The sequence below is a fragment of the Sinohyriopsis cumingii genome, unplaced genomic scaffold, assembly GCF_028554795.1.
Source record: "Sinohyriopsis cumingii isolate HCF-2022 unplaced genomic scaffold, ASM2855479v2 utg001510l, whole genome shotgun sequence".
NCBI classification, from domain to species: Eukaryota; Metazoa; Mollusca; class Bivalvia; order Unionida; family Unionidae; genus Sinohyriopsis; species Sinohyriopsis cumingii.
In genome coordinates, this window is record NW_028316007.1 from 1,717,345 (window position 1) to 1,737,857 (window position 20,513).

The 20,513-nt window shown below is 36.2% G+C and overlaps 1 protein-coding gene across 2 annotated transcripts; it reads left to right on the top strand.

Moving 5' to 3' along the window:
- The first annotated feature begins 9,333 nt into the window (after positions 1 to 9,333).
- Positions 9,334 to 19,550, top strand: LOC149772408 (uncharacterized). 2 transcript variants are annotated; one of them, XM_089947842.1, is made up of 5 exons: positions 9,334 to 9,413; positions 13,138 to 13,410; positions 14,891 to 15,865; positions 16,578 to 16,890; positions 17,549 to 19,550. In XM_089947842.1, exons 4-5 carry the CDS (start codon positions 16,629 to 16,631, stop codon positions 17,887 to 17,889), a joined length of 603 nt encoding a protein of 200 aa, XP_089803968.1. In that variant the 5' UTR covers positions 9,334 to 9,413; positions 13,138 to 13,410; positions 14,891 to 15,865; positions 16,578 to 16,628; the 3' UTR covers positions 17,890 to 19,550. The 2 variants fall into 2 exon arrangements, with proteins under 2 accessions (XP_089803968.1, XP_089803969.1); XM_089947843.1 differs by lacking the exons at positions 16,578 to 16,890; positions 17,549 to 19,550 and having other exon boundaries at positions 14,891 to 15,706.
- The last annotated feature ends 963 nt before the right edge of the window (positions 19,551 to 20,513 follow it).

Here is a 20,513-nt window from a genome sequence, read left to right on the forward strand (position 1 = left end):
GAACTATCAGCGGAGGCTATCGTAGAAGAAGCAAGAATAAAGAAGGAAGAGGAGGAGAGAAGAGAGAGGGAAGAAGAGGAAAAAAAACTAGAAGAGAGGATGTCGTACAATATTCCCGAGACAGAGGATTGGGGTGCTGAAGCGAATCATCCCGCCTCTGCACTCTCAAGACAAAAAGTAAAAAGAGACTGGAGTCAAAGATGCGTGTGTGGCGCCAGGCCTGGAAGGTGCAACCATTAGATAGGTGCATCTGGAGTTGAAAAAAAACCAACAGCCCTTTTCAGGGCTACCCAATACTCTAGAAAAGAAATAACGATCAATTTGCCAATGTGTGTAGGTAGAGTAGTGTGAATATAAACACTAACTCTTTATTTATAGTGAGAGTGTTTGTGTTTGTGTGTTTGTGTGTTTTTTGTTTGTAACCGTTAACGTAAGTTTGTGTGAATAGTAGATTATGGGTTTCTTAGCGTATGTGGAGAGTATAGTTAGGGTTTTATTATATGAAATGAGAAAAGTAGGGGGATGTTTTCCTTCAAGTCCGCGTGTTGCTTGGTCATGATCTAGGTAAGATCAATTTTATGTTTTAGGGGGATGTTTTCCATCACGTACGCGCTTTAAGTATAAGAACCCACCACGTTCGTCGTTCGAACCATTCTACGGAATAATAAAAACGAAGATGGTGGTTGCAAGTGACTTGTTCAACAATTTGGTACATATATACAACTGGATAATAGATGGTATCTATGTAGTGGAGAGACTGGAAAAAGAATGGAAGATAGCAGAGTACCTGGACTACGCTAAATGTCTAAACGTAGCAAAAGAAGTGATAGCAGGAATGATTGAAGAGGAGGAAAAAAGATTGAGAGGTATGATAAATCCCACCTATGTCAGAGTGGGAAGCCTAAAGGAAGCACTTGACAATGCAAGCAAAGTCAGGTGCTTTCTTGAAAAAATGTCACATGGGACAGAGTGCTCTTATGTGGAGAGAGGCCAGGAAAGACTGAGGAAAGGAGAGGAGTTGATGAGAAAAGTGATGGAGGTAGAAGTCAAGAAGATTAAAGAGAGATGGTATAAAGAAAGCAAAGATCAGGAAAACAAAAAGAAACAGGCTGATTTTGAAAGGCTAAATCAAAATTGGATCAAAGTCCAGGAAAAGTTTAGAGCCTTGGGCCATCCAGACTGGATGCCAGAAAAGGAGAAAAAGAAGGCAGGAATAGTGACAAAAGTGAGAAGATGGTTGAAGAAGTGGAAGTGTTAGAAGAAACCCAAAGGCCCTTTTCAGGGCCCCCATATTTCTCGAAAAGAGATAGCCTTTCAATTGCCTACCCCTTTTTTAAAAAAAAATTTAAAAAAAAAAAAATCCCATGTTCAATTCCCCTTGTACGTATATTAACCCACAATTTATTCCCATGTTAAATTTCCATTGAGGCTAATCTGACCCACGATTTTTTCTCCATGTTAAATTTCCATTGAGGCTAATCTGACCCAAGGGTGTTTTTAATGCTAATTCCCATTGAGGCTAAAGTGACCCCCTTCACTACTCATGTTTCTAGTTTGTTGGAATATCACCCAATCTCCATATCGCAATCAGCAAATCCAAAATCGCCAGTGAAGTTTTTCTTTCTGGGAGTTTTTGTTGTTGTTGTTGTTGTTGTAGATCTCATAGCCCAGTGTATCCTTTCCGGGGGAGGTGAGTTTTATTTGGATAAGCGCCTTTCTCCATTCATGGATTATAAAGTCGAAGTTTAAGGGGCTTAAGTGGTTACTGTGAATACATGGGGATATTCTCGTTCCACCCTGTTCCGGTGATTTTGGAATATGGTGGAATAGCTGGAATTTCTGCTCATAACGGCAAAATGAGATGCTATTTTTTTAGGCTTTTTCTTTATTTGTTGTCAGTTTGCCATCGTTCCAGATTACGTTTCTAAGCTAGAGACAAGAACAATTTTCACAAAACCTTCTTTCTACTTTATCATCATTTCAAGCGTCCTTATGATCAAAACCATTCGCTAAATGCTCTAGGGAAATCCACAACTGTGTTGATAAGACAATTCACACAGTATTGTCCACACACTGGAATCTGCTCCTTGCAATATCACATTACTGAATTGAGTAGATACAACATTACTTCTCAAAATTTCATTGATGTCGTCTTCCGTAGGAGGTAATGCATAAAAATCAAAGTATCACACACTGTGGTTGTTGGGAAAGTAGACAGCTACCCAGTGGGTTTCTGGTCGACGACTGTCGTCTGTGTTGATGACATTGCTTGAATATCTTTAGATTTTCGATGTAAAAGTTCATCTTTATCACACACCACAGGATTTCACGAAGCTGTGTACGAACTGTGAGTCAGAAGCTAATGAAGGCAGAAGGTATCCATTTTTTCTTTCTGTTTTTTTTTTCTTTCTTTTCCATTACAGGTGATGATAGGTCATCAATTCACACTTGACTTTTTTAAGTGTTCTGTCGATTAACAAGGACACTCTCCGTACTCTGTTGCAGGAGCGCTTGGATGCGTTTCGTTTCCAGAGAAATCCATGGAGGTTAGAAATAACCATGTAATTCTTTATACCACTTTCTCGAAATCATCCCTTATGAGAAAAGAGTCCATGCGTCTTCCGGATACTCTTGCAACTTGTCTTCTTGACTCATCATCAAATCTTTGTTGTGCTAGTTCTGCCTAAGATGATGTATTTGACAGCCAAAGCTATGTTCTTTCACCAAGTATTCTTTTAGCCAATGTTCCAGCAAAACAGAAGACTAAATGTTGTTACTATTCTGGACATCTTGACATCACGGCTGTATTGTTGACTTCTTGTTCTCCATATGTTCTTGGTGTTCCATTTACTTTTCTAGTAGTCTAAAATCATTTCTTTCAAACCCTCGAATTCTGCATACCATAAGACGTTCACTGTGTTGGTCTGAAAATTGAAGTTGCACACGTAGCTGGTTTGAGTTTATAGTGTGGAAATGTCATTCATCCTTGCCTTAGTCTCGAGTGAAATTAAATCCGCATAAAGCATATCTTCCTGCATACTCGTCGTACAAAATGACGTTGCTGATGTTGGTACCTAACTGTCACATGAATTAAAACAGTGTCATGTAAGGTTTCAAGTAATATTTTAGGCAACGTTAGGTTCAAAGGGTCTGGTCCACAATACTTCACCATGTCACGTGACTTCCATCATGGACACGTTGAAGTATTGAGAATTGAATGGATTTTTGATCAATGACCAGGACGCATCGCTGACAATGCCGATGAGCAAATGTTTGTCTGTCATTGGAAAACATAAACTTTGATCTCGTCTCGGAGTCCAGAGGGAATTGTGAAGGTTTTCACTTCCACTCCTCTTAGTGGATAGGTGGCTGTTGTTCTTCTCAAAGTTTTCCCACTTTATATAAGGCTTTCGCACGTAAATTCTGGTAATTTTGTACACCTTGAAAACTTTGATTTTCAGGAATAAATGACTGTTATTAAAATCAATGTAATGTTCACTTTGTCCTTTGATTTCACATTTGATAAGGACTAAGGTGGTAAAAAAACGACACAAGATGACATTCTATCCGTTGGGATTATTGCATTGTCATCATCTTTAGAGGCATGGCAAACACATCGACTTCTAACTTGGAACATTCGCAAGAATCTCGGTGCATCATGGTTTGTTTTTGTTTTGTGTTTCAGTTTGTATCACGAACGTCCAGTTCTCTGAACGGTCATGTTCTTATTTTCTTAGTCTTTTTCGGAGCTTGTTTATGAAATCTGAAGGGGTTTCGGGGCTTCTTCTGTCTCATCCTTGATGTGGTGCAGAGAAACAGGCAATGATTTGGCCACAAGTGTGAAGCGATATGAAAGAGGCGTATCTGCGACCTTAAAATATTTTAGCATGTTTGAAGCAACAACACTTTGTCTTGCTCTCAAAAAGGTTTCGTTTGCTTTATTATCGGTGAGGACATTTTGAAGAAACCCTTTTCCTTGTATCAAAACTGCATGTCTTATAGAATGGAACCCTCGAGTCACCATCTGTTTTAAGACTGAAAAACGAAGAACATTCTAGTATATCTCCTGAACCATGTCCCTGTTGTCGAGCGACCCCTTGGTAAATATAATACATCTGATACAATTCACAGGAGAATCGGTTTCAAATATGTAGTTTTGTTATGAATTTTCCTTTCGAGAATAGAATATTTTGTATAAGATCTCGTTTTCATATTAATGCTGACACCGTCAACATTCGATGTACTGACAGGAAAATAACGAGGTTCTGCAAATTCTTTGTGAACGTGACACACGAATTTCCACCTTCCTCGTAAGCAGTTATGGCAGAATCCACTTTGAAAAGAATGACTTTTGGCAACGGATCGGCTGTTTTCCCACCACGTTCTACTCGACGTCGCAGTACACAAACAATAAGTACAGTCTTACGTTCGAGTTCGACAGGATAGCGAAAATATTTGTCGAATCGATCTTTGTTGTAAAGTCTTTCGTAAGAGCCAGATCACCGTATACCATCAGAACATAAATTAAACCGGGAGAAAAAACAATGGACATTCTTATACGACCCGAAAAAATGCATTCTTTGACTATGATAACTTTGTATAGTACTCGATCAGTACACGTTTGCGAGCCTTCTCCAGGGCTTTGCTAAAATGATCGTCGAAATAGCTTCAATCATTTCGACAATATTTGGAGCATTAAAATAACAGCCTACATGAATTCTCATGGGATAAATGGACTATTGAGGATTTACCTGTAATGATATTTTGGGGGGATTCGTAATTGAGAGGATCATTTTGGTCCAACCCTTCTTGAATTTTTTTGTCCAGGATATCGACGATGAATTTGTTTTGACCTTCGTTGATAATAAAGGCTTGCGTATGATGAATGATTTCTACCAAGGCAAACTTCACAACGAGCTTCAAAATCCAATTCTATTACTTGAGGTAATTTTGTTGTGAGACAGCATACGGTGTGGCTAGGAAACACATATATAGAACTATCGCTAGGTAATGTTAAGTAGAATTGGTAATTCATAGTTCGATGGTTCTTTTTCAGAGAGTCAATCGATGTGAAAGGAAAATGATTTTAAATGTTGCTATTGTTGTGACTGGAAGAGTTTTGGTTATTTGGCAAAAAAAACTTACCGTTGATATTGTTATTGTCGTTAGTATATGTCCTGAAAGGACTGAAAAAAAAGACAACCGATAAAACTGCAGAGCAAATTGGCCCAAAATTGTCTGTCTCGCGTTCGTTTAAGGGATTTTAGTGTTGAAAACATGAATATTCTTTACAATGCTTTTAGAATCGCTTGGTTCAGCAATTCGCTGCTTTTGTCTGTTTATCGTTGTAGAGTATGATGACGACTTTTTCGGACCCAGCGAAGAGCGCCAAGGATAAACAATGATAAAACAACCAGAGACATGTTTAGGCATTATATATATATATATATATATATATATATATATATATATATATATATATATATATATATATATATATATATATATATATATATATATATATATACATACGAACCAATGACACTCAAACGCATGCATACCGAGGAAATGATACAGAACCATAGGAAGTGGTTGCATTTCTGTGAAAAGTTATTAAAGTGCAGAGACAGAGAACCCATTAACTCAATGCAAAGGGGCGGCACCATAAATGTAGGGAATTTCAAGTTCAGAGTCACGTTTACTGTCACGTTTGGAATTCTTGGATGTGAATGTACAATGGATGGATTATTTAATCTTGGTATAATGTACTAGTGTGATGGCAAGTGTACAGTGATTGCACCAAGTATTAGCTTAAGGAAAACTTGATTTAAACAGGAAAAAAGAGTTGATTTCACGCTGCAGAAGCTGCCGGTTGGTGCAATAGCTTGCTTACGATACGCTACCTGTGAACAATACTCTCATCCAGTGCAATACAATCTGCTAATGGAGGTTTTGGTTTCATAAACCATGAATCGATAGACAAAATAAAAAGTATTTATATTATATATAAGAAGTTCAGTGACTTTGGGACGCAATCGATGCAAGGGCATATGCCTTGTAAAACGAGAACTATGCAACAGAACACGTCATTATGAATACTGTAAATCCCACTTGCTCTAGTTACGTGTTGACGCGATTATGTAGATCTATTGCTGAGTAGTATCGTCAACGGCGGCGAAGGTTTGCCAACGCACCATCATGAAGAAACACAATGATGTCAAGGAAAAAGCCGACGATGTTGCTAAGAATTAAAATAAATGTTTATAATAATAAACTTTATTAGTAATCAGCAATTAGACACTGATTTACTTTATAATATGGTATGCCGACTATAAATGAACTTAATCAGTGCGAGAGCGTGGAATAAGGAGACCAAGCAGTTTGAGAAAGGCAGATAAACTTTCCTTTTCAGGACTCGTAGAAGAGTAACGGCATGATGGCCCGGACTGAACACAGCTGCTTGCAATGGCAACATCAACTGTGATTCATTCAAACAGACCACGAGAACGTGGAGTATAAATACAGAGCGGCACTAGAAAAGCCGATATACGAGCGTTATTAGGACTCTAGGTCGAACCGCATCAGACTGACAGTTTCACATTATCATATTAAGATTCCTCCACGGGGTGGAATAACACACGCGGTCGCTGATGAAAAAAACCATGGTCGTATTGCACGCGCTATTGCCGAAGAGGTTGTTGTGTGTGTTCTTAGAATAATCGGCGTTCTAAAATTCAAATAACACAAGCCCTCCCGTGATCATCAAGTTTACCAGGCAATCATTACAAGCATATGAAAACCAAGGTGAAACACTATGAAGCTAATCTAGCACATAGGGCCGGGAACTATATCAACATTACAGAATGTGGTCTAAACGGCACTATCGTCCGAATTCAAGGTTATCATTGTTCTAAATGTGGAATTTACCATGCCTGGTCATTTAATCAAAGAATGGTCTGCGCCATCCATAACATAATTTACTAGTAGTGCTTGTGTAATCTTAAACCATAAAGACACTTAGACGATTTGTGATGAAACTGATACAAGTTACACAAAGATCTTGAGCAACATAGATGGTTCAGTGGTGCAGTATCATTATGTGTGGATGAAAGAGTTTCAACGCATAGTGTATCGGCAAAGCACTCACGAGGGAGAAAAGTTTCCATTTCCACGCTGCATGCATGTATTTAGCACGGAACAGTTGCTAGCGGACCATTGTGTTTACTGTTGTGCATCTATGGAAAAGCCGTATCGTACACTCATGCCAGAACCAGGCAAGAACGTTATGACATTCACCGTGATGTAGAGAAAAATGAAAGTCCCATATGTCGTCTGCGCGGACTTTCAACGCTTGAACATTCCATTAGACGCCCCTGTGGTTCCTTTGAATAAGACACAAGGAGGTGAACAAGTTCCACGCGGATTTGGCTACGTAGATGCGATGAAGCGACATAGTCACCAATATTATATCATGACCATTATTCATCTAGGTATTTATTAAATGGCGCTTGAGGCTGCAGCGAATTGGATCCGATAATAGCTCTCCTCTCCCGCACACATAATCATGACCAACGATGACATGTGCGAGATTACTGCAGTCAGTCATTGCTTGATTTGTGACTGTGTCACTGTCACACCACTGACGCGGAGAAAGGAGCTGCGCGCAACGCATGCGATCTACAGTTGTGAATTTACTCTGGCCAAAGAAAAATTCCGGTTGTGTGTCATAATCAGCGCGGGTATGATGGCTACTTAATAACAAAAGGGGTCGTAGCAGAATCGAATGTGATAATAAGCGTCATCCCCAATAATAAGGAAAAATACATGAGGTTTTAGTTATCAGAAAAATATACGCAAAACATCCTTCCATCCATCCATCCATCCATCCATCCATCCATCCATCCATACATACATACATACATACATACATACATACATACATACATGCATGCATGCATGCATGCATGCATACATACATACATACATACATACATACATACATACATACATATGTTTCGAGAATATCTTTTTTGACAACTAAAACTTAACAACCCTTATCCCAATTTTCTTCTGTGTCATAGTACGTTTCGATGTTTGTGTGTGAGAACGTGTTTTTTCATCACACTTCTTTTATATCCTATCATTCTTTTGTGCAGAAGTATGTATGCATATAAGTATAGGTGTATCTATTAATATTCCTACACTTTTCGTTGGATAGTAGCGGTGTGTATTTGATAGTGATTTATAAAGCAGATACTGGATAGTAAGTGTGTGTGTGTGTGTGTGTGTTGGATTGTAATGAATAAGCGGTTGCTGGATAGTTGGGTGTTTTGGACTGTAATCAAACAGCAGTTGCTAGATAGTAGATGCGCGTGTTGGATTTTAATTTAAAAAATTCATTTTCATTCCCGTTTGTGCCCAGAAACTCTTTTGTCCCCAAAATACAATCCCAGTGCTAACATAGCATTTCCCGTTTCTTCCTATGGGCTAATGTTACTTAATGCACGTACCCTGATCTGCCCGTACAACTGCACACAGACACACACACACACACACACACACACATTCTTGTAAAACCTACGAAGCGGCGACATATGATTTTTACCATCAAAATGGGGACATTTTTATTTTAACAAATTATGAGCGATAAAGATCTATTTTAATATTCATGTGACACATACATGTCATTTCTAATTGATTTGTGGATGATTTGCAAGAAACATTGTATGAGAATCTTTACCATCAGAACGGGGACACACACCCATATACACAGTGCTAGAAATTATACAATCAAAATGGGGATTTCAGTAAGTATGTACTTTGATTCTAAATAGAAATCAGTTCAGTCGAAATACTGCAGTAATCTCACCTCATACACATAGTTCCCATCCATATTAATAAACTAAATTAAAATTATCATGTTGAATCTTTATATAATGTTTGTTGTATATATTAGTAAAAATGGTGTCCAGGAGTTTGAAGAAGTTGAATTGCCAGAATTGTGTGAAAATACAAAGAATGTGTCCCTTTTTCTAAAATGAAATAATCAAAGATCTACATACATGCATACATACATACATACATACATACATACGCTTCATTATGATTTGCATTATATGAAATCTTTTGTGCCAACCTGTATAATCGATAATTGAACATATAATCTATTATGCTACAAAAATTTGCTCCTCAGCTTGTATAATAATTTATTTTATCATATCATGACATTATAAAAATAGTGTTGACGTGCAATGAGGTACTATTTCCTTCGCATCCAGGCTTGAATGTGTACTCATAATTTGTCGTTTACGGTAGTTGATTAAATGAAACAGTAGGGCCAGAAGTGGAATACGCGATCATAAACATATCGGGTTGAAGTGCCGTTAATAAAGCGGACAGAACATTAATAAAAGGTAAGTGGGTCTTTTAAATTTTTAATTTTAAACGCGTCCAATATAAATTAGTACCCTTAACTTCTCTGAACAGAGGCAATGTATAGACTTATGGTTATTCGTAAAGTGAAAAATGTAAAATGGAAACATCGATGCAGTCTGAATGTGAACAGTTTTTGGATGTGTCACACAGAGCACATTTATGAGTGTACAAAACTATATACCATAGCACTAGACATAGGAACATAAAAGGAAGGGAATGCTAGCTTTTCCATGCTACTTATTTGTTTTTACTTATGTCTGCATATGGAATCACATACATTCAAATCTACGTTCGTGTATTAACCATTTCTAATCAAGATGTTCCATTCTTTTCATCAGAATTTTCAAAAGTGTCCACCTTCCATGGCTTCTCGCCATTGTTTGTGAAATATTATTAAAAAGTTTCAAGTTTCCTTTACAACATGATTTCAGTTATAACACTCTTGCTTGTGAATTAAAAAAATATGTAAACAAAACTCTCAAAATGTGAAAGCGAAATAGGTTGGAACAGAGGGGGATTTGGTTTGAGGAGGTAGCAACAAGAGGCATCAATTTAATTATTTTAAGGTGAACCGTTTCTCCAAATTTATAACTCTGTCCTCATTACTAAATTAAATTAGGTAAATGTATAGTGTTATATATATATATATATATATATATATATATATATATATATATATATATATATATATATATATATATATATATATATATATATATATATATATATACTTTACTATCGTTCTGTACTAAATAATACAAAATATAAGCCATGTGATATTCTTTTTTTATTATTTTGTTGTTCTTCTTAAAGAAACACATGGAATAAAACTTACGATACCCTGTACTATAATTTTATTACGTGCCAGGGTTCCTTGTTGGATTTATAGATCTGTAGACAATGTCTTGGCTTCAAATATCAAGGTGGTTGTTTTATTTCATATATCGCACAAAACAGTATTGCTATTCAGTTGCGAAAAGGCATGATCAGACAATGGCCGTATCATACTGTGACTACGAGGCACAAAACTTAAATTTACGTAATATTCAATGAACTTGTTAGATTATAACAAATTTACCCTGTAAATAATAAACTCATATTTCCAGTTAGGAACGTGATAGTACTGCCGTTGTCTTAGCCATTTCAATTGGAACGTCTTTTAAAATTTAGAGTACCGAATATGTACATACAGGTAACCGCGACGATGTGACATTTGTTATTATTTTTATAATAGCTACGTAAATATTTTGTTGATTTATATCGGCCTATTTGAGGATAAAACATGCTTGTATAAACTTAACTTGTACATATAGACTAGTTTCTCAAAGTGCAAACCTTTTATTTATTAATATATTTATTTATTTATTTATTTATTTATTTATTTATTTATTCATTTATTTATTTATCTATTTTCAGGACAGTAAGCTCTTACAATCACCTTTATTTTCTTTCGGGACAAAATACTAGTTGCGTGAGATTTCCATAGTCTGCATCAAATATATTAAAAAAATATTTAAGGCCATCAATTTAATTTCACCATCATCATCTGATGGCAATAAGGTCCTCCTCCCCCTCATCATCATCATCATCATCATCATCAATGTAAAGAGGGTGATCATGATTGCTGATGTTGTTGCATTTGTTTTTATTATCAAATTGCTTAAATTTACTAAACCCTCTTGTAGTTAAAAATATTTATCAGAGTATGAGAGTTATGAAACTAAAACAGTATTCAGACGAGATGGATGACGAGTTATAAAAATAAAACAGTATTCAGTCGAGATGGATTACGAGTTATGAAACTAAAACAGTATTCAGTCAAGATGGATTATTTCTTATCGAGGTTCAAACCATTCACTGAGTGGTATATGTCTAAGGACTGTCCTATTTTTTTCGTATAGAGGTCCAAAGTTACACCTAAAATCCATTCATTGGATGGAACTTCTCTCAAGACTGTCCTATTTTGTTTCGTACAGAGGTTCAAAGTTACACCTAAAATCCATTCATTGAGTGGAACGTCTCTCAAGACTGTCCTATTTCTTTTCGTATAATTCTAAATGCGTTTCACTACGAATTTTGTCATTGCTAAGCCAAGTTTCTGAGGGTTTTTTTTTTTTTTATCTGAACGTCAGGTTATATCGTGCTGATGAAATGGGAGCAAAGTGCCTTTCCCAAAGACACAGAGAGGCCGCCGACTACGGCTGGCCTGGACGGGTATCGAACCAGCAGCCCTCGGATTACAAGTCCGACGCACAACCGTGAATCCCTAAACCAGAGGTTAAAAAGACTGACTGTAGAGCTATAATAGTATTTCTTACACTAATAATAATAATAATAATAATACGACTTTAGAAACGAATACATGCCGATTATACCACTGAATGGTTAAAATAAAAAAAAAACAAATTTTAGAAGCGAGCATTTTTAAATTGATTATTTGATGCAATTAATTAATAAGAAAAATAATGATAACAAAATGAAGGAAAGATATGAACCAACAGGAAATAAATGAACGCTCAAATAAGCACAGGATCTAAAATACTTTTTTAAAATTAAATTTCAAGCTTGATTTGGAAGTATATTATCTTAAAATTAGGTCCTACACTATTCAGGTGAAAACAGTTTTGAAATAATTGAAGAGATACTGGCGATTACTGTTTTAAAATTCATCGACTTTGCAGTGATTTATATAATTCAAATGGGGTTAGGTTTCAAGAGAAAGAACGAAAACTGGAATTAAATTTTTGACATTATTATTGAGAGAAGCAAACTCCAGCTACACAAGAAACAATGCAAAAGAATTAATTTTTTTTTTTTTTTTTTTTTTTTTTTTTTTTTAAGTACGGTGTTTGGTAATTTAAATTATACTTTGGGTATAACTGGAGTTAATCCGAATGATTGGTCACAGCTTTTCATTTGACGCCATCTGTAGATAGATCAATGACTAACCATTTGGCATAGCTTATTGACCTGCTGTTATCAGTGAAGAAACTAACATAGGTGTACTCAGTAATGATATATTTTAATGTAAATTACTTAGTATAAATGTATCCTTCTGAATAATGATTGTATTTGTAATCATAAACTTCTGTATGGTAGATGGACTGGTTAATTTACCTGCAAACTGTGTTGCTCATGCTTGGAATACTTAGATCAAAATATGCTGCTTTCAAATATTTCGTTTTGGGAAAAACCTGCATAATTGTATAGCAAAAACGTCACTATAGTACGACGGGCATAATGCTAACTATAAACAGGTATGCACTCTAAATGGTACCCTCCCTCAACCATTCCGATAGATGTAAATAATTAAAGTAATCCAAGAAGAAAGACATATCCATTTTTTGCAGCTTAAAACAAGTTCCGTTTTAAAACACCCCAAAAAACGACAACTGCAGTGAAGAAGACCCCGACAATGGTCAGGGTCAATATTGTTGGTCATATACCGTAGAATTTTCAGTGACATTTACGGTCTACATTTTCCAGTTCCATATTATAATTCAGTCCTCCTCGCGTCCTTTGGTTTATTTTGCAACCAGCCGGGAAAAGTGTTTCATAATTAAAATGCGTGACAGGCACTCTGTATATTATACTGGGGTGGGGGGGCTGATCAAGCATTAATCATATAATTTAATTAGTGATAAATTTTACGGCAATTTTCATCAAAGAACGCCAAGAATAACGGTATTCTCATCGTTCCAGCTTTTTGCAAGTTCTGTACCGGAACACCAGTAGATATGTCCAGTAAAGAAGAACCTAAAAGGGTCAAGGTCAACGTGGATGGCAAAGAGAACGTAGAAGTGTACTGTTACTTCTCAGAAAAACCAAAGGCGGATCATAATTTGGCGTTTTTGGATCTGCAAGAAAAGAAACAACGTTTGAAAAAGCTTGATGAGGAACGACAACAACTGACCAAAGAAATAAGATCTATAGAGACCTTTATTAGAGAGGAACGGCGAAACACCAGCCCCACAGGTATCTTGATTTTTAACCATTGCCTTATTATGGGTATTCGATCAATCAGAACTTGTTTGTTTATTGAAGCGTTTCTTCACTCATGGTTATCCTTTTGAATCCTCAGACTTCTACGACGGATCAAATCAGTACAGACTTGGTTTTATTTCAGAACTTAATATTTATCTTAAATAGCATTTTGACATTTATTCCAGAAATTCATTTTGATGATATCTACAAAATATCACTTAACATTCACGGCAGGATACATTAAAACAACCCCGCAAACCAAATAGACAAATGCAAATCAATAAACTATATTCATGATGGAACTGCATTTGCATAATAAGAAACATTAGCTCGCAAGAACTATATTACCGACCACAAACAATAAAATAACAATTAACTTAAACAATCCAATATAATTCATGCATACATACATACATACATACATACATACATACATACATACATACATACATACATGCATGCATAAATACATAATTCTGTTGACAATTTCAGTGCAGAGCACGCAATTTACACGAATTAGACTCCCTCTCTCTCTCTCTCTCTCTCTCTCTCCATAAACCCTCCCCCAAACATTCACCTATTTGAATCTGACGAGTTTAAGACGATGATAATTGTTTGACTATCGCAAATTGTTGCTTTCTTTATAACGGCGACATCTCAGCAACACATGCTGAAAGGGTATGAAAACCATATTTTCAAGAGCAAAATGTACCTTATATACTCGCTTATAAGCCGAGTCCAACACCAGTCTGCACAGATCTGTAAATGCCATCGCATAATGTACCGGAATATCTGGGTCTATACAATTTGTTACGAGTAATCAATATAAAAAGCAACATACATCTTGACCTGCCATCACATTATGCGACGGCTAATAAGAGTCTATGTTACTTGCAGTAGGACTTGACATTTGTTCCCAAACATCATATGTAATTTCGCTGACAACTGCGTCACACTTACGATCCTTGTGAGACCGCAAACAGTAATCAACCATCAACGTTTGAAGAAGAAAAAAAAAACAGTATTAAAAAATTCGTAATTTTTATCCATTACTCTGTGCCAATGCGATGCGGGAGCTTCCAAACCAACCGATATGCAAATGACGTCACTAACTAATCTGGAGAGAGATTACTAGTTACTGGCCTAATATACCGATTTGCCAATTTCGACGGGGTACCGGCGGAAAATGCAGTTCTTCGTGACATAACCTAACATGATGATATACGATGGCACAGTGTTAAACCAGTCAGAAAATACGCTACATTCGCGGGCATTTTAATCCCAACAAAACTTATTTGTTTCAGCTGATTCCTTGATCTACTTTCGGTCTTCCTTTTGTTTTATTCCATGATTTTATACAAGTCTTGATTAACAAAAGAAACACTGGAACCATTCTTAATATGCCGCTTGTTTAGTATATATCGTACATGTATATTCATTTGTGTAGCCTTCAAATACACTCTCTTTCCAGGCTACGCCTATGACGTCAAAATTGTGGACAACTCGACCTCTATCCGGTCTGGACTTCATGGTAACTATACCATCCTGGTAGATGTGGAATCATTGACAGTAAAAGAGAAGTACACTGGGTCCTACTTACACAGGATACCTTTCCCCCTTATCCGGAGTTGTCGCCTAAATGAAGCTAGGAAAATCTGTATCTTTGATTTGTCGCGGGGTAGCACCCTGGGATCAGGAGAGTTATATATGAAGAGTGCACGTGCTAAAGACTTGCACCAGATCGTGGTGACACTTGCACGGAGATTTACGGAAGAGATCACGAAAATCAAGCCTGAAATTATAGCACACGAGTAACATCTTCGAGACATTTCCAACAGATGGTACATTCATTGCCACAAATACAGTAAACATTGGGTTCGTGAATGCTCAAAATGATACAAGTTTTGGTGTCCATGCGTATTTAGTGGAGCCACTCAGGACAGTGTTGTATCGTTCGTACGTACACCATTGCGTGTGCATGTTCATATGTGTTTTTACTTAATAGACCGTTAAAGATGGATAGATTAACCTTAGACCTTTCCTTTGCTACATATTTTCAGACTTGTTTATTAGGTCTTTTGTTCGAATGTACTCACTCTAAAACTGTATCTTTGCCAAAACTAGATTAGAACAACACGTTTCGGGTTACACTTTTTAGGGGAACAAAGGCAGACTGTAAACGATAACTGTGCATACTTGGCGTGTCACCTAGAATGGGACTGTTTACATGCTTTAGGTTGTATTGAATGCATGTGAAACATTGTTTAGAAATAAAGATGGCATCGATGCTCTACTTAACAATTCAATACTACAGTTACCTATCGTAATGCAAAGTTTGAAGTGCGGATGATTTTGACTACGGATATTAAGTGATAGGTGAGCTCATGGAAAAGAATTTTACTTCACGTAGACAAACGAAGTTCTAAAAGGGCATCCAGTTATAAAGGTCAGTTCTCATATCACCATTGTTACGATATAATCGACAACAACATATTTCTTATTTCCTCTCTTTCACAGGACACCTGTTGAAGTTGATACTTATTATTTATATCTGATATATCAACACCCCCCCTCCCTCCATCCCTCTCTCTCTCTCTCTCTCTCTCTCTCTCTCTCTCTCTCTCTCTCTCTCAACCCACTTTATACGCATAAAAGCATCAAAGAAAGCTCACGACGTCGGTTAAAACGTTAAAATATGTTTACATTTAGGCATTAATTAATCATAAAAATCTCTGCATGTATTACCATTTGATTAGAACAGAAAATTGGATACGTTTGACAGAATAACTGACACAGAGAAACATAACGTCCATATGAGCTTACAGAAGTACATGAATCATATGCAGACTGCTCAGTTCCCGGAACACGAGGGGGAAAGAGTTGGTGTCCAAGCGTTCAATATCTCTTCCTTTTTCTTAGGCAACCGTTTAAACTCATCAAAACGTATATGCTCGTCATTCTTGTGTGATGAAGTAGAAAACAGAATAAGTTGTATATGGTAGGCTTTCCAAGAACAGTAAATGATATTAATGATTAAATTATGATTTAATTGCATTTTTACATCCTAAAAACTCGTAAATAAAATATTGCAGACGGAGAAAAGTTTGCTCACATTTTGTTTCAACTCATATTATTTTCTTAATATTCTTCTTTGAAAGATTTCTGCATTGCTTTGATTTTGCACCTACAATCGACACTTACCGGCAACAATGTCAACTGTACACAGTCTCCGTGTACCAAAGAATATGTACAACAAAATCGATTTAAAAGATCGATCAGAAAAAGTAGAAAAGCATGCAGTAAAGAACCCGAAGTCTCATAGATCCGATGACATCGAGGTTGCATATCGAGACTTGCAAAAGAAGCTACAGAGAAAGCAAATGTTGGAAGACGAGTTGGACCAACTGAACACAGAAATCCACCACCTTCAACATCATTTACGGAAAGTCACGAGACCCAGAACACCGACAGGTAATTTATCGAGTTTACAATCAATTAATGATGATCGCCGCCATTATTATATTTAACAAAATATCATCTTTTTTGGTGTTCTAGAGCTATCTCAGGTTACACTTATTAAGAAGGCAGAGGATTCCAGTACTGCATAATTTCTTCGAATGACAGATATTTTCAACACAGCAAATATACTCGGTCTAGAAAAAACATACATATTGAATCAAACCTCGAAGAAAACACTGGACCAACATTAGTATTGATAACCGTGGATGGGTTCCAAATTTTGACCAATGTTATATAATTCATTGTTTTATTTATCAATTGGTGATTTGTCGGGTGAAATTTCACTTAATGAATACTGATAATGATTTAATTGCAAATGATGAAATCTAACTAAAAGTGAAGTACATTTAGATTTAATTTAGTATCTTATCAATTTATCTTATTTAATTCCTTATCATCAAGCTAATGGTTAAGTAAGCACACAATTAAGTAGCCTATTAAAAGACTGTGCTAACGATATCAAGAAAGAAGGTACAATGCCATTTCATAGACTAAATATAAATCAGTTTGAAAATAATTTTCGATATTTTACTTTTGCTGGTATTTTTATCTTTTTATAAATAGAATGTAGATCCCCAATTTAATTACAATATATTACCTATCTTTTCAGAGTATATATTTGATGTCAGAATCGTAGAAAATGCCACCTCTCTAAAGTTTGACCTTCGTGGGATGTATACGCTTGTCGTGGGGCAGGATGGTCTGCATTTGAAGCACAAAATGAGCGAACATTGTTTGCACAGTCTGTACTATCCCTATCTCAGAAAATACCAAATACAGCGAGAAAAGGAGATAGTCACTATTGAAACCGGAAGAGGAAGCACAATCGGCGAAGGGGAGCTGCATTTCAGGACTCCACGTGCAAAAGAGCTATATAAGTGTACACTTGCTCTCGCACGGCATCATGCAGATATTGTCACGATGTATATAAAACAGGGACGTCGAACTTAAACTTATCGTAGTATTATATTCAGGTTAAACCTTTGAATTACGAAAATAGCATTTACACGTTTGAATGCAGATGAGACCTTAATAGTGAAAGTTCAAGAATGTAATTGGATGTTGGCTGTTTTTTTTTTTAATTTATAAGTACCAATTGCTAATCCAGAACTGATATATTTAGCCTTTTGAATTTTTTAAAACAGTCTTCATAACAGAATTAATTAAAAACCTTCTCATTAGGACTTGTGTCTGACCCATACTGTATGATCTTACCTTTTACATTCATGATATATTACAGATGGATAGAGATAGAAATACTCTTTTTTATTCATCTCTTAAGAAATATTCGTTCGTTATATTCTGTTCATTATACAACATATCCTCACAACTTGGCACAGTGTAGGCATACGACCTCTCGCAGTTTGGCACGGGATGGTGCATGCCAACGCATTTTTATATGGTAATTAATTCCCTGTAAGACTATGCAGATTTCTTTATAAGAGTTGCACACTTTCAACTCTTATCCATCGTACCTACGTCTCGACCCATTCATGCACACACATTTTTAAGCTTCGTGTATTGTTAATATAAACGAAAATTATAGCGGATTCGAAACATGAGTCCAGATTGGTCCACGCGGCGAGTCCATAATCAAGGTGGGATCAGCATATGATTTTATGTCCTATTACCTTAATTCAGGTAAGGTACTAGGCACTAGCTTCAACATACAAGAACTTGTCTATGCAAAAATAACTGACCAATTTCTCTTGATTACATCGTTTCCACACTATCCAATTCAACCCGGGAGGCATCGTACATATTTTTGATCAATTACTGGAAACTCGGTTGATAGTTTCGAAGAATAAAACGGAAGGAGGATAAAAGATTGTTGCTTATTGGGCAACTAATGGTAAACTCTTCCTGAACGCTACCTACGATGATGCACAGCCCCAATAAAATACGACCAAAACTTAGAGCAGGATAATATATAATTCACTCGGCTGGCACAAAGGACACTGATGGTCCAGAATCCCAAATCATTTTAATTTTTTCTCACTGATCTCCATTAGTCTATTACGTTCACTTGATATGACCAAAACCATGATAAAACTAATAATTAGCCCATATCAAAACATGCTAACTAACATAGTTCAATATCAATAATATATACTAATTACACGAATGTATTTGATGTTCATTACTCGAATTCAATGAACTCTAATAGTATATTTTCATTTGAATTGTTTTTCTCTTATTGTAATTATTTACATTTTACGATCAAACTCAGCTAATTTTTTATTGCAATAAAACTGGCATTGATTTAGTTTGTACAATTACATACAATACTCCCAGTCATCGGAAATTCAGCAAGTGTTAATAATAACGATGATGACGATAATGGCGACTACGATGATATTCTGTACGATAATTATGATGCTAATTCGCAACAAAATTTGTTAATGGTACGACGTGGCAAAGTTTTCATTTTGCAACATATATACTTTAATTTTGTTGCCTTCACGATGTATTGTCTATTAAAATACATGCTCGACATATTTAACCTGAGGGGTTATATAGTAATTTATATCAGCCTATATCGTTGGGTCTTTGAATATATGCGTATACCGCTTGTTAATGTTTGACGCAAACAAGTTAATACAAACTGATTTAATTACACATAAGTGCTTTGCTATATATTCGTGTTATTTAAATTTATTGATGCGTTGTTCACTTCTTTCTTATGTTATCTGATTCCTTGCTTTACTGGCCTTAGTCTGAAAGACAAGCTACAAGTTGAGGTGAAAAAAATCGAAAAATGTTTGAATATTCGAATGGAAAATAGACAATTTGAATACTCGAATGGAAAATATACAACTCGGATATTCGAATGTAAAAAAGACAATTTGAATTTATTTGTTTTGCCAAATGAGCTTTGAAATATTTTGTAAAAGAAACAAAGTATAATGTGAACCATGCAATGGGGAACAACTTTAAACGTGTTAAATAATACGAAAATCGGACTCTCACTCCACTAATAATAATGTAAAAATTCCAAATAGTCACATTGCTCACAACATCAACGTTTCTATACATTGTCATTCAGGAGCCCCTGAAGACGTGATTAAATAGGATATCTTTTTCGTGTTTTGGGGACTGCTCCGGTGGCCTAGTGGTTAGAGCGTCCGCCTCGGATGCGGGAGGTCTCGGGTTTGAACCCGACCGAGTTTTAAAAAGACTTCCAAAAATGGTACTAACAGCTGCCTCGATAGGCGCTCAGCATTAAGAGGTTAGTGTTAGGCATCACTTTAAACTGTCACACTGCAGACATCGTAGCGATATGACTGAAAAATCGTTAAAGCTACTTTAAACATCCTAATCACACACACAAACACTCGTGTTTTGGGTAGATATAATGCAATATTACATGAATGAAATGAAAGCCTTGTATTCAGACGACGATGGTTACAAAAGCAGGTGAAAAAAAAGTTCATCAAGGAATGAAAAGAAAAATGAGTTCAATTTTATGCATTCAACGCGACCATCCCCACACGTTGTAAAACGAACATAAACGGGTGTATCAGGGAAAAACGAGTTCCAATGTGGTCAATCAGATCAAAGATGCCCTCGGACAC